This window comes from Tachyglossus aculeatus, chromosome 19 (genome assembly GCF_015852505.1).
Source record: "Tachyglossus aculeatus isolate mTacAcu1 chromosome 19, mTacAcu1.pri, whole genome shotgun sequence".
Taxonomy (NCBI): Eukaryota; Metazoa; Chordata; class Mammalia; order Monotremata; family Tachyglossidae; genus Tachyglossus; species Tachyglossus aculeatus.
In genome coordinates this window covers 21,517,232-21,532,652 of record NC_052084.1, presented here as the reverse complement: position 1 = coordinate 21,532,652, position 15,421 = coordinate 21,517,232, and the positions used below count along the sequence as shown (strand labels likewise).

General features: G+C 47.4%; 1 protein-coding gene across 2 annotated transcripts in view; it reads left to right on the top strand.

The window, feature by feature from the left end:
- Positions 1-4,434: 4,434 nt before the first annotated feature.
- RPF2 (ribosome production factor 2 homolog) overlaps positions 4,435-15,421 on the top strand; it is a 42,058-nt gene continuing 31,071 nt past the window's right edge. The window contains exons 1-2 of one of the 2 annotated variants that reach the window (XM_038761414.1): positions 4,435-4,523; positions 12,715-12,847. In XM_038761414.1, coding sequence (XP_038617342.1) covers positions 4,501-4,523; positions 12,715-12,847 — 156 coding nt within the window. In that variant the 5' untranslated portion in view covers positions 4,435-4,500. Of the gene's footprint in view, positions 4,524-7,848; positions 7,936-12,714; positions 12,848-15,421 lie in introns of those variants that run through there. The other variant, XM_038761415.1, reaches the window with a different exon arrangement.

Here is a 15,421-nt window from a genome sequence, read left to right as displayed (position 1 = left end):
CTGATGAGTGCTTTAAAGCCAATGGTAAGGAGTTTCTGTTTGATGTGGAGGTGAATGGGTAGCAATTGGAGGTTCTTAAGGAGTGGGGAGACACAGACTGAACGTTTCTGTTGATAAATGATCTGTGCAGCAGAGGGAAGAATGGGCTGGAGTAGGGAGGGACAGAAAATGAGATCAGCGAGGAGGCAGATACAGTAGTCAAGGTAGGATAAGTGTTTTGATCAGTATCGTAGTAGTTTGGATGGAGAGGAAAGGGTGGATTTTAGCATGTTATGAAGGTAGAACCAACAAGACTTGGTGACAGATTGAATATGTGGGTGGGAGGAGAGAGACGAATCCAGGACGATGCCAAGGTTATAGGCTTGTGAGATAGAATAGTGGTGTTGTCTACGGTGATGGGAAAGTTGGGAAAGAGAACAGGGTTTGGGTGGGAAGATAAGGAATTCAGTTTTGGACATGTGTAAATTGAGATGCCGGCGGGACTTCCAAGTAGACAGGTTTTGAAGGCAGGAGGAAATGAAAGATTACAGGAAAGGCATCATCATCATCATCATCAATCGTATTTATTGAGCGCTTACTGCGTGCAGAGCACTGTACTAAGTGCTTGGGAAGTACAAATTGGCAACATATAGAGACAGTCCCTACCCAACAGTGGGCTCACAGTCTAAAAGGGGGAGACAAAACCAAACATACTAACAAAATAAAATAAATAGGATATGTACAAGTAAAATAAATAAATAAATAAATAGAGTAATAAATATGTACAAACATATATACATATATACAAGTGCTGTGGGGAAGGGAAGGAGGTAAGATGGGGGGGATGGAGAGGGGGACGAGGGAAGAGGAAGGAAGGGGCTCAGTCTGGGAAGGCCTCCTGGAGGAGGTGAGCTCTCAGTAGGGCCTTGAAGGGAGGAAGAGAGCTAGCTTGGCGGATGGGCAGAGGGGCATTCCAGGCCCGGGGGATGACGTGGGCCAGGGGTCGATGGCGGGACAGGGGAGAACGATGTACGGTGAGGAGATTAGCGGCAGAAGAGTGGAGGGTGCAGGCTGGGCTGGAGAAGGAGAGAAGGGAGGTGAAGTAGGAGGGGGCGAGGTGATGGACAGCCTTGAAGCCCAGGGTGAGGAGTTTCTGCCTGATGCGCAGATTGATTGGTAGCCACTGGAGATTTTTGAGGAGGGGAGTGACATGCCCAGAGCGTTTCTGGACAAAGACAATCCGGGCAGCAGCATGAAGTATGGATTGAAGTGGGGAGAGACACGAGGATGGGAGATCAGAGAGAAGGCTGGTGCAGGATTCCAGACAGGATAGGATGAGAGCTTGAACGAGCAGGGTAGCGGTTTGGATGGAGAGGAAAGGGCGGATCTTGGCAATGTTGCGGAGCTGAGACCGGCAGGTTTTGGTGACGGCTTGGATGTGAGGGGTGACGAGAGAGCGGAGCCGAGGATGATACCAAGGTTGCGGGCTTGTGAGACGGGAAGGATGGTAGTGCCGTCAACAGAGATGGGAAAGTCAGGGAGAGGGCAGAGTTTGGGAGGGAAGACAAGGAGTTCATCCCACCCCAGGGATGTCACGGTGTGGCTCGGTGGAAAGAACCCAGGCTTGGGAGTCAGAGGTCATGGGTTCAAATCCCGCCTCCGCCAATTGTCAGCTGACTTTGGTCAAGTCACTTAACTTCTCTGGGCCTCAGTTCCCTCATCTGTAAAATGGGGATTAAGACTGTGAGCCCCCTATGGGACAACCTGATCACTTTGTAACCTCCCCAATGCTTAGAACAGTACTTTGCAAACAGTAAGTGCTTAATAAATGCCATCATTATTATCATCATTATTATTACCCCAGCACTTAGAACAGTCATCATCACCCTATCCTGATCGAGACTGAAGTCTCCTGAAGGAGACTCCATCAGTCTCCTTTCTGACCTCCCAACCTCTTGTCTGTCCCCATTTCAGTCCATACTTCACTCTGCTGCCCGGATTATCTTTCTCGTTGCCGAGCTGTACTCTCCCAAGCGCTTGGTACAGTGCTGTGCACACAGTAAGTGCTCAATGAATTTGATTGAATGAATGAATGAATGCTTGGCCCATAGTAACCGCTTAAGAAATACCATTATTATTATTATTAACCCAGCTCCGCCACTGCTGAGCTGTGTGACTTTAGGCAAGTCACTTAACTTCTCTGGGCCTGTTACCTCATCATCTGTAAAATGGGAATTAAGACTGCAAGCCCCATGTGGGCCAACCCAATTACCTCGCATCTCCCCCAGCTCTTAGATCAGTGCTAGGCACAATAATCAATCAATCAATTGTATTTATTGAGCGCTGTGTGCAGAGCACTGTACTTAGTGCACGGGAAGTACAAGTTGGCAACGTATAGAGACAGTCCCTACCCAACAGTGGGCTCACAGTCTAAAAGGGGATTAGATAATAATAATAATAACAATAATAATGGCATTTGTTAAGCGCTTACTATGTGCAAAGCACTGTTCTAAGCGATGGGGGGATACAAGGTGATCAGGTTGTCCTGGGTGGGGCTCACAGTCATCAACCCCATTTTACAGATGAGGGGACTGAGGCTCCAAGAAGCTAAGTGACTTGCCCAAAATCACACAGCAGACATGTGGCGGAGTCGGTATTCGAACCCACGATCCCTGCCTCCAAAGCCTGGGCTCTTTCCACCAAGCCACGCCGCTTCTCTAAGTAAGAGAAGCAGCGTGGCTCAGAGAAGCAGCGTGGCTCAGTGGAAAGAGCCCGGGCTTTGGAGTCACAGGTCAGGGGTTCAAATCCCGGCTCCGCCAACTGTCAGCTGGGTGACTTTGGGCAAGTCACTTCTGTTGTCCACAGCGGACTTGACATGACCGACTCCATTTTGTACATGCTGACAGTAACTCTCCATTTCTGCAGGCTGAGAGAACAAGTCTGTAAAAGAAGCCTTCAAGGCCATCAACAAGTAACACCCATCCGAAGAGAATTTACATCCCTATTACCTTTCTATGAGAGGCCATAGGGCACAAGAATTTACATCCCTATTACCTATCTATGCAAGGCGTGGGAACGGAGAACAAAGATAATCTGTAACATCCTGCCGGTCCCAATTCCTGAAATTCCCAAATGCCCCATTCCCATGTTGCTGTAACTCAGTAAAAGACACAGTGAGCGTGGGGTCGGGGCTGCTTGTCACTCGTCCCTCTCCCGGGAGGTGAAAGGGCAGGGAGCCACTTTCCTTCTTTACTGCTCTATCTGAACTCATGTCTCCGAGTCATTTTTCCTATCTACATCACCACCCTGGGTTCAAGAACCCTGCGGCCGATTTACACCGAGTTAACCTATTTTGCACCCTACCTGTCGATGACACTTCACTTCTCTGGGCCTCAGTTCCCTCATCTGTAAAACGGGGATGAAGACTGTGAGCCCCCCGTGCAACAACCCGATCACCTTGTACCCTAGCCAGCGCTTAGAACAGTGCTTTGCACACAGTAAGTGCTTAACAAATGCCATTATTATTACGCCCTTAACAAACAGCATAATTATGATGATGCTATGGGGCCCGTCCTGTTGCCTGAGCTCTGGCCAAGCTAGCTCTCTTCCTCCCTTCAAGGCCCTACTGAGAGCTCACCTCCTCCCGGAGGCCTTCCCAGACTGAGCCCCTTCCTTCCTCTCCCCCTCGTCCCCCTCTCCATCCCCCCATCTTGCCTCCTTCCCTTCCCCACAGCACCTGTATATATGTATATATGTTTGTACATATTTATTACTCTATTTTATTTGTACATATCTATTCTATTTATTTTGTTAGTATGTTTGGTTTTGTTCTCCGTCTCCCCCTTTTAGACTGTGAGCCCACTGTTGGGTAGGGACCGTCTCTAGATGTTGCCAATTTGTACTTCCCAAGCGCTTAGTACAGTGCTCTGCACATAGTAAGCGCTCAATAAATACGATTGATGACGATGATGATGTACATATTTATTACTCTATTTATTTATTTATTTTACTTGTACATATCTATTCTATTTATTTTATTTTGTTGGTACGTTTGGTTTTGTTCTGTCTCCCCCTTTTAGACTGTGAGCCCGCTGTTGGGTAGGGACTGTCTCTAGATGTTGCCAACTTGTACTTCCCAAGCGCTTAGTACAGTGCTCTGCACACAGTAAGTGCTCAATAAATACGATTGATGATGATGATGATGGTGTCGTTTTGAAGTCGCAGGTCCCTTTGTGAGCAGTGTGAAAGCGTCTTCCCTGGGGCCGAAGCCCCGCTAGCCTCACTCAAAATGGCGGCGAGGACGACGACGAGCGAGGAGGCGGTTGCTCGCTGAGGGAAGGGGGGAGGGGAGGGAGGGGGCGGGGCCTCGCCCCCTCCCGACCATTTCCGGTTCCGGTCGCGCGGGGCTGAGGCGGTTTGGCGGCGGCGGCGGCGGCGACCCGCGCGCGTGCGCGCTCGGCCTGAGGAGACGCGGCGGCAGAAGAAGAAGAGGACGACGACGACGACGACGACGACATCATCATGTCGGAGCTGGATCGCGTGGTGTAAGTCCGGCCGCCGGGGACGCAGGGACGGCCCTTCCCCTTCTGACCCCGGTGCTCTGGGACAAAATAACGGAGAAATGAGGAAAAAATGAGGGCCTGCCCCCAACCCGGTTTGCTGCTACCCACCCCAACGCTTACAGTCATCATAAGGGAGAAAGGAGGAAAAAATGAGGGCCTGCCCCCACCACGGTTTGCTTCTACCCCCCCCCCCCCAACGCTTACAATCATCATAAGGGAGAAATGAGGAAAACATGAGGGCCTGACCCCAACCCGGTTTGCGTCTACCCACCCTAAGGCTTACCATCATCATAAGGGAGAAATGAGGAAAAAATGAGGGCCTGCCCCCAACCCGGTTTGCTGCTACCCGCCCCAACGCTTACAATCATCATAAGGGAGAAATGAGGAAAAAACAACCCGGTTTGCTTCTACCCCCCCCCCCCAACGCTTACAATCATCATAAGGGAGAAAGGAGGAAAAAATGAGGGCCTGCCGCCACCGCGGTTTGCTTCTACCCGCCCCAACGCTTACAATCATGAAAAGGGAGGAAATGAGGAAAAAATGAGGGCCTGCCCCCAACCCGGTTTGCTTCTACCCACCCCAACGCTTACAATCATCGTAAGGGAGAAATGAGGAAAAAATGAGGGCCTGACCCCAACCCGGTTTGCTTCTACCCACCCCCCAACGCTTGCAATAATAATAAGGGAGAAATGAGGAAAAAATGAGGGCCTGCCGCCACCACGGTTTGCTCCTACCCCCCCACCCCCACCGCTTACAATAATCATAAGGGAGAAATGAGGAAAAAATGAGGGCCTGTCGCCAACCCGGTTTGCTTCTACTGCCCCACCCCCTTCCCCAAGCGCTTACAATCATCATAAGGGAGAAATGAGGAAAACATGAGGGCCTGACCCCAACCCGGTTTGCTTCCACCCGCCCCCCTCCCCCCCCCCCCCCCCGCCCAAGCGCTTACAATCATCATAAGGGAGAAATGAGGAAAAAATGAAGGCCTGCCCCCAACCCGGTTTGCTTCTACCCCCCCCCCAACGCTTACAATCATCGTAAGGGAGAAATGAGGAAAAAATGAGGGCCTGCCCCCAACCCGGTTTGCTTCTACCCCCCCCCAACGCTTACAGTCATCATAAGGGAGAAATGAGGAAAAATTGAGGGCCTGCCTCCAACCCGGTTTGCTTCTACCCACCCCAACGCTTACAATAATAATAATGGCATTTGTTAAGCGTTTACTATGTACAAAGCACTGTTCTAGGCGCTGGGGAGGTTACAAGGTGATCAGGTTGTCGCACGTGGGGCTCCCAGTCTTCATCCCCATTTTCCAGATGAGGGAACTGAGGCCCAGAGAAGTGAAATGACTTGCCCAGAGTCACCCAGCTAATTGGCGGAGCCGGCATTTGAACCCATGATTATTTTACTTGTACATATTTATTCTCTTTATTTTATTTTGTTAGTCTGTTTTGTTCTCTCTGTCTCCCCCTTCTAGACTGTGAGCCCACTGTTGGGTAGGGACTCTCTCTACATGTTGCCAACTTGTACTTCCCAAGCGCTTAGTACAGTGCTCTGCACACAGTAAGCGCTCGATAAATACGATTGAATGAATGAATGACTCCAAAGCCCGGACTCTTTCCCACTGAGCCACGCTGAGCAGCGTGAGTCCATGGAGAGAGCCCCCGGCCTTTCGAGTCAGAGATCGTGAGTTCAAATCCCAGCTTCGCCAATTGTCAGCTGGGTGACTTTGGGCTAGTCACTTCACTTCTCTGGGCCTCATCTGTAAAAATGGGGATAAAGACTGTAAGCCCGTCGTGGGGCAACCTGATGGCCTTGTAACCTTCCCAGCGCTTAGAACAGTGCTTTGCACATGGTAAGTGTTTAATAAATGCCATTATTATTATTATTATTATTATTACTATTTAGGGAATGGGGGTGGGGGTGGGAGTGTGGGAAGGAGGCTTTCCATTCTGCCCCCCTGCCCTTCCACCCCCAGTTTCCTGGCAAGTCCCTGATTTCGGGAGTTGGACGATTATGATGATGATGATGATGATGGCATTTAAGTGCTAAGTGCCAAGCACTGTTCTAAGCGCTGGAGGGGGATACAAGGTAATGAGGTTGTCCCACAAGGGACTCACAGTCTTAATCCCCGTTTTACAGATGAGGGAACTGAGGTACAGAAAAGTGAAGTGACTTGCCCAAAGTCACACAGCTAACGGCGGAACCGGGATTAGAACCCACGACCTCTGAATCCCAAGCCTGGGCTCTTGCCACTGAGCCAATGCTGCTTCTCATGAGCAGCCAAGCACTGTTCTAAATTGCTTAGGTGCCTTAAGGCCAAAGGGTAATTCAGTCTAGCCAGGGAGACGGACACAAAAATAAATTTGTATATCTAAATTACATTAAATCAATCAATCAATCAATCGCATTTATTGAGCGCTTACTATGTACAGAGCACTGTACTAAGCGCTTGGGAAGTACAAATTGGCAACACATAGAGACAGTCCCTACCCAACAGTGGGCTCACAGTCTAAAAGGGGGAGACAGAGAACAGAACCAAACATACCAACAAAATAAAATAAATAGGATAGAAATGTACAAGTAAAATAAATAAATAAATAGAGTAATAAATATGTACAACCATATATACATATATACAGGTGCTGTGGGGAAGGGAAGGAGGTAAGACGGGGGGATGGAGAGGGGGATGAGGGGGAGAGGAAAGAAGGGGCTCAGTCTGGGAAGGCCTCCTGGAGGAGGTGAGCTCTCAGCAGGGCCTTGAAGGGAGGAAGAGATATACTTTAAATGTAAAGTATACATTTTCTTATGCTACTTAATAATAGCAGTAATGGTATTTGTTAAGTGCTTACTATGTGCCAGGCACTGTTCCAAGCGCTGGGGTAGATACAAAGTAATCAGGTTGTCCCACGTGGGGATCACAGTCCTAATCCCCGTTTTACAAATGAGGTAACCGAGGCCCAGTGAAGTGACTTGCCCAAATTCACACAGCTGAGGAGTGGCAGGATGAGATTTCCCGTCCCCAAATTCCTCTGAAACTTCGATCAGTTAAGTATAACCCGGCCCTCCATCTGCTCCGGGTGCCATTTGTCTGATTCCCCATGGAAGCGACCACCCCCCGTGTAAACGCGCAGTGTGGGGATAATAATAATAATAATAACTGTGGTATTCGCTAAGTGCTTACTGTGTGCCAGGCACTGTTCTAAGCGCTGAGGTGGATTCAAGCAAATCGGTTTGGACACAGTTCCTGTCCCTTGTGGGGCTCACAGTCTCAATCCCCATTTTACAGATGAGGTCACTGAGGCCCAGAGAAGTGAAGTGACTTGCCCAAATTCACACAGCTGAGGAGTGGCAGGATGAGATTTCCCGTCCCCAAATTCCTCTGAAACTTCGATCAGTTAAGTATAACCCGGCCCTCCATCTGCTCCGGGTGCCATTTGTCTGATTCCCCATGGAAGCGACCACCCCCCGTGTAAACGCGCAGTGTGGGGATAATAATAATAATAATAACTGTGGTATTCGCTAAGTGCTTACTGTGTGCCAGGCACTGTTCTAAGCGCTGAGGTGGATTCAAGCAAATCGGTTTGGACACACTTCCTGTCCCTTGTGGGGCTCACAGTCTCAATCCCCATTTTACAGATGAGGTCACTGAGGCCCAGAGAAGTGAAGTGACTTGCCCAAGGCCACACAGCAGACAAGTGGTGGAGTCGGGATTAGAACCCACAACCTTCCGACTCCCAGGATGCATCTTCTCAGACCTTTCCTCCTCCCCTGTCCCCCAGGGCAGCCCCTGCCGGGATGTGAAAAGCTTATTTAGCCCCTACCTACCGTCGAGGTGTACCCAGTCTTAGGGTGGTCCCCAAGGTTTGTTCAATGAGGGGAGGATATCAAGCTGTCCATAATGTTGGAAACTGGTGCTGAGAGTGAGATTACATCCCCGTTTGGGTTGTGTCATCTCCCCCTCTAAACTGCAAGCTCCTTGTGGGCCGGGAACTGTTTTATACCTCTTTTATACTGTAAGAATAATAACTATAATTATGGCATTTGTTAAGCACTTACTATGTGCCAGGCACTGTAGTAAGCGCTGGGGTGGATACAAGCAAATCCAGTTGGACACAGTCCTGGGGGCTCACAGTCTCAGTCCCCATTTTACAGATGAGGTCACTGAGGCCCAGAGAAGTGAAGTGACCTGCCTAGGGCCACACAGCAGACAAGTCGCGGAGCCAGGATTAGAACTCATGACCTTCTGAGTCTCAGCCCTGTGCTCTATCCACCGTGCCATGCTGCTTCCCAAGCGCTTAGCAAAGTGGACTGCATATAGTAAGCTCCCCCACCAGGTCCCATTGATTGGGTCATCGAGGACCAAAAGCTCTTACCTAGGAAATGGTTCCGGGCACCCTTTATCCCCATTGCTGTTCAGGACAGGCTTTCACTGCTCAGACTACTAGGATGCTGTCAAGTCAGTCAGTAGTATTTACTGAACGCTTATTTAGTGCAGACCACTTGGGAGAGTACAGTATAACATGTTCCCAGCCCACAAACAGTTAACAGTCAAGCTCTGCTTCAGCAAGAGATTAAGGTCGAGAGGCGAGGAGATGCATTTGTTTGTGCAGAAATGGTGCTTTGATGAGCTGCCCATGCATCAGTGCCCAGTGGCACCCGATGTTAGGTGGCTGGCATGGGTAGCAGAATCAGTGTGAGGCAAAGGAGTAGTGTCTGTGTGAAACTGTATCAAATGCAGGAACTTCTGTCCTTAATCCACTTCATAAACCCAGGTTGGATCTGGCACTTAAGATTAGGAGAAGGGTCTTTCTGCCTTCTGGTGACACGAACCAAAAATGAAAGCCAGCAGAAAAAATCAGCCAAGTTTATTACCGATGAACCCCTCATCTTGGAAAGCCTGCAGTGTGGTGTTAGTGGATAGAGCATGGGCCTGGGAATCAGAAGGTCATGGGTTCTAATTCCAGCTCTGCCACTTTTCTGCTGTGTGGCCTTGGGTAAGTCACTTCACTTTTCTGGGCCTCAGTTCCATCATCTGTAAAATGGGGAATTGAGGTTGTGAGCCCCATATGGGACAGGGACTGTGTCCGACCCAATTTGTTTATATTCATCCCAGTGCTTAGTACAGTGTGTGACACATAGCAGTTAATACCACAGTTATTCATTCATTCATTCAGTCGTATTTATTGAGTGCTTACTGTGTGCAGATCACTGTACTAAGCGCTTGGGAAGTACAAGTTAGCAACGTATAGAGACGGTCCCTACCCAACAGCGGGCTCACAGTCTAGAAGGGGGAGACAGACAACAAAACATGTACATATTAACAAAATATATTAACAAAATAAAATAAATAGAATAAATATGTACAAAAAAATAAATAGAGTAATAAATATGTACAAACATATATACATATATACAGGTGCTGTGGGGAGGGGAAGGAGGTAAGGCGGTGGGGTGGGGGAGAGAGGAAGGAGGGGGCTCAGTCTGGGAAGGCCTCCTGGAGGAGGTGAGCTCTCAGTAGGGCTTTGAAGGGAAAATGACAGTTATCATAGACAGAGATTCTCTTTCCTTTTGACTTTCTCCCCACAGTTTTCTTTCGTCGCTTACATACTAACAACCTGTCTGACATAAGCATAATCTGTCTGACATAAGGGATAATCATTAGTAGTAGTAGTAGTATGTGTGCATTGATTGGCACTATATACCAAATAACCATTTTTCCTGACACTGTATCATTTACTATTCAGGTAGATTCTCACAGTCAGAAGACTGTTCTCTAATTTCCTTACAGAGTTCTACCCACCATGTGCACTAAAAAATGAATTCTGTGAGAACTGAGAGCAGGGACCCACATAGTTGTCCTTCATACTTTAAAAGTGATTAGTGAATGAAATGTACGGCAGAAAGAGTTGGGATAGCCCTCCAAGAGTGTTTGTACCTGAACTGTTTTTGCAGTAGTAGTATAGTTTTGTGCTGGCCCCTTCTGACCAACAACACACACGGCCCTATTGTTAATTGGCAGTGAGGAGGGGGGGATAAGGATCTCTTTAGCAAGAAGTATCACTGTCTTGTTTATATGCCTTTGTAGAGTGAAATGCTTATGTCAGATTGTCAGGATGTAAGCATTGAGGAAAGAAAACTGTGGGGAGAAAGAGTCAAAAGGAAAGAGAATCTCTGCCCATGATAATTGTCATTTTCCATACCAGTAAATAGCTGTCTCACCTATCTTCTCCCCACCCTGCCAAACACCCCTTCTTGGGTCAAGCCAGGCAAAAAGAATGTCTTAGCTATTGGGCCCCCCAAAGTTTGTCTTGGTGTCAATTTGACGCCAAAGTTGTCAATCAAAGGTATTTCTTGAGCGCTTACTGTGTGCAGTTCACTTTACTAAATACTTGGAAAAGTACAATACAGTAGAGTAGGTAGTCATGATCCCTGCCCACAAGGAGCTTACAATCTATAGGAGACAGACATTAAATTACAGGTGTAAACGTAAGTGGTGTGGGGCTGGGTGTGAATATCAAGTGCTTCAAGGGTACAGGTTCAAGCTCACAGGCGATGGAGAAGGAAGAGGGATTAGGAGAAATGAGGGCTTAGTTGGGGAAGGCCAGTTGGAAGAGATGTGGTTTTAATAAGGCTTTAAAGTGGGGAGAGTGGTGGTCTGTCATATATGTTGGGGGGTTGGGGGTCTGGGTGGAGAGGAGGGTTCCAGGCCTCGAGGGAGGATGTGGGCAAGGGGTAGGCGGTGAAATAGATGAGCTAACACTAGGCTTTATGGCAGCGTCAAAGGGACAACCATGTCCATTTCAGCGGTGACAGCATTTCCCAGTCCTTGTCACTACTTTGAGTGTGGGTGTCAGGCCGGGGCTTATCATTTGGCCCTGTGACTGAAAAGCAATGCCGCCTGAATGTGATCTGGATAATAATAATTGTGGAATTTGTTAAATGCCTCCTATGTACCAAACACTGTACTAAGCACTGGAGTAGGTCTAAATTAATCATTGTGGACCCAGTCCCTATCCCCTGTGGAATTCATAGTCTGAAGTAGGAGGGAGAACAGGTTTTGAATTCCAGTTTTACAGATGAGCTACACTGCTTCTCGTGAATAGAACTCGTTGGAAGACGGGAAGAAATGATTATCACAGTGAGGCTGAGAATTAGCCGTAACTCTGTGCTGTACGATGTTGGAATGATTTTTCAAAGTTGCTTCAGTTAGTCACAAGATTCTGTAGCAGTCATTATTATCATTACACAGGGAAACAATTGCAGTTATTTAGAGTTCTTTCCCCAGTTTATTGGAACCAGCAAACTTCATACAGTTGCAGATTGGTCCAATTTGGCAAATTGAAGCAGCATAGCCTAGTGGTAGAGCCTGAACCTGGGAGTCAGAAGGAATTGGGTTCTAATCCCGATCCCCCCACTTATCTGCTGTGTGGTCTTGGGTAAGTCACTTCACTTCTCTGTGCCTCCGTTACCTCATCTGTAAAATGGGGATTATAAAACTGTGAGCCCCATGTGGAACATCCATGGTGTCTGACCCGATTATCTTGTATCTAACCCAGTGCTTAGTACAGTGCCTGGCTTGCAATTTAAAAAAAGTGGTTAACTGGACGCTTCCAGTGAACTAGTCAGGCAAAGCAAGCTGTTTTGAAATACACGTTTCCCACAACCTTGAATTCCACCTAATGCAACAGAAACCATGTTTTTTTTTGTGGTACGGGGATTTGCAGCAGCTTATGTACTGTGACTGCTGTGCCCTCTGGGTCCCTATATAAGGTGTCCTGCTTCTCCCCTTTCTTCCCTTGGTTAGGCTGTGGAAGCAGTTCTCAGAATCGGCCCGTTGAGCTGAAGGAAACTGAGGCAAGGCCGATACAAGCTCATCTCTAGACTGTAAGCTCATCATGGGCGGGGAACATGTCTGCTAATTCTGTTGCATTGTACTCTCAAGTGATTAGTACAGTGCTCTGAACATCGTAAGTGCTCAATAAATATGATTGATTAAGGTTTTTGGTTAGTGGCTTTTTTTTTTTGAAGAATCGAATGTCACCATGGACTCATTCAATAATTATTGATTACTGTGTTTTTTAAAAAGCATGGTTTGTTTTGGACCATTCATCAAGGAAATGATCATTTTTGTACGTCATGATTAATGCTTTGAAATTGTGCATTTATATTGCAGAAAGCCCAAAACAAAAAGGGCCAAAAGATTCCTTGAGGAGAGAGAGCCCAAACTCATTGAAAACACTAAAAATGCCATGCTCATCAAAGGAGGAAATGCGAACACAACAGTGACTCAAGCACTTCGAGATGTGGTAAGTACATTTGTGGATTTAAAAAAAAGCTTGTGTTATGGGAAGCATTTAAGTTCAGAGGGCTTTAAATTCACTTAGTTAATTCACTCACTAGTAATTTAGGGCCCTGTATTGCCAACAAAGCTGGAAATTAAGTGACCAAGAACTGTATGATACTGTCCAGGGTTAGGATTAGAATTTGAGCCCCTCTTCTCATTTTTGCCAGGGTACACATGGAAACATAATATATGTTCTCAATAGTAGTAGTAAGAGTATTTTGTTAAGCTCCCACTGTGTGCAGAGCACTGTACTAAGCCCTGGGACAGAGTATACAGGTGGGAATTGGACATGGACTCTGACCCGCAATCTGTAAAAACAGATGGGATATCGGTGACTGGAGACAGACAAATCGAGAGCAGTGAAAGACTGAAACAGTACAACAACAAAAGGGACAAAGACAAGTACACAATACACAAAATAAAAATAAATTCAACAGAGAGCTGTGAGTAGAGGAGCAGAATTTCTTCTCATGATGGAATCCACAGCAGCGTTTATGCAGCCACCAGCTTTCCTGTGGTGGTGTGAGGCCTCCCGCTGCAGGTGCTATACTGGGTGGTGGAAATCAGGAGAGATGGGGTCACCTTGATGGTGCAGCCGGGAAGTGATGCCTGCCCTGGGTGGCGGCATGGGAAGGAAGTTCGCTAGTTTGCTTGGCCTTGGGGAGGCAAGCCTGCTGCAAATGTTCGATGTTTTGTTGAACTCTGGAAGTGAAGAGGGGCCAAGAAGGCGAAGCTGTGCCTTTTCTGCCCCTGCTTTCTGTGCACAGAGCATGTCAGGACAGGCAGAGAGTTCCTGAGGGTGGGGGAAAGGGGATGAATGTGTGTGTGCATTTATATTTGTATACTGAGTGCTTACAATGTTCAGGGCACTGTATTAAATGCTGGGGAGAGTGTAGCCCAACAGTAAACAGATACATTCCCTGTCCAGAACGAGCTTACAGTCTAAAGGCAGACATTACTATAAATAAATTACAGCTATTCATATAAGTTCTGTGGGGCTGGGAGGGGTGATGAATAAAGGGAGCAAGTCAGGGTGATGCAGAAAGGGAATGGGAGAAGAGGAAAGGAGGGCTTAGTCAGGGAAGGCCTTCTTGGAGGAGATGTGCCTTCAGTAAGGCTTTGAGTGTTGTTGGGGATGAGGGCATCCAGGAAGGCGAGGTTGCATATACCAGATATTTCGCCTGACTGGAGGTGGAGTGATTTTTTTTTTTTATGGTATTTTAGAGAAATGAAAACCAGCCAAGCTTTTGAAGAATAATGTCTTTCCAGTTTTATAGTGTGCATCACAGGTTTATATCCTATTCATTCAGTCAGTCAGTCATATTTATTGAGCGCTTATTGTGTGCAGAGCACTGTACTAAGCTCTTGGGAAGTAGAAGTCGGCAACATATAGAGATGGTCCCTACCCAACAACGGGCTCACAGTCTAGAAGGGGGAGACAGTCAACAAAACAAAACATGTAGGCAGGTGTCAAAACCATCAGAATAAATAGAATTATGGCTATATGCACATCATTAATAAAATAAATAGAGTAGTAAATATGTACAAGTAAAATAGAGTAAAAAATACGTACAGATTTATACAAGTGCTGTGGGTGGAAGGAAGTAGGGCTGGGGGGGCAGTAGGGCTGGGGGGGCCAATGGGGAGGAGGAGAGGAAAAAGAGGGGCTCAGTCTGGGAAGGCCTCCTGGAGGAGGTGAGCTCTCAATAGGGCTTTGAAGAGAGGAAGCGAAGGCTGTGTTATTATTTGTTATGGTGTTTTCTGAAGAAATCCCCATCAGACCTAAATGGTGCTTTAGTAAGAAAGGGGCCAGGTCTGGGTAGGTGAAAAGGAGCCGTGTCTCTTGTAAGCAATTTCATTCATTCATTCATTCAATCGTATTTACTGAGCTCTTACTGTGTGCAGAGTACTGTATTAAGCGCTTAGCACTGTAAGGAAACACAATGGACCACTTGTGGTGCCAGTATCCATGACCATGACCTGCCTCTTCCTCTGGAAGCTGAACTGTGGGCACCAGGCATGGGAGTGGTAGTGAATGTCTAACCTCAGTTCAGTCCTTGTTCGTTGTCATTCCTTGCTGCTTGTGTCCTACTTGGACCAAATTTTGGGGCCAACCTGGTTTTGGGCAATATGGCGCGCACATCCAGTTTGTTTTAGTTTGTACAGATTCAGGCCTAAAGACTCGTTCTCATCTATCCCACTGCCAAACTTTTGTCCACATCTTCCCTCTTGCCAGGAACTCCCTCCCCCCTTCCAAGTCCTACAGACCACTACTCTCCCCACCTTTAAAGCCAACCTAAAATCACACCTCCAAGAGGTCTTCCCTGATTAAGCCGTCATCGCCCCTCCCCTCCTTCCCCTCTGTTGCTTATGGACTTGGTTACGTATCCCTTAAAAGCACTTGGATACTTACCCCAATCCCATAGCACTTATGCACGTATTCTTATTCTCGGCTAGTTCCCCTATTGGTAACATTAACATTTTTTTCACCCTGTAGACTGTAAACTACTTGTGGGCAAGGATTGTCTCTACCAAC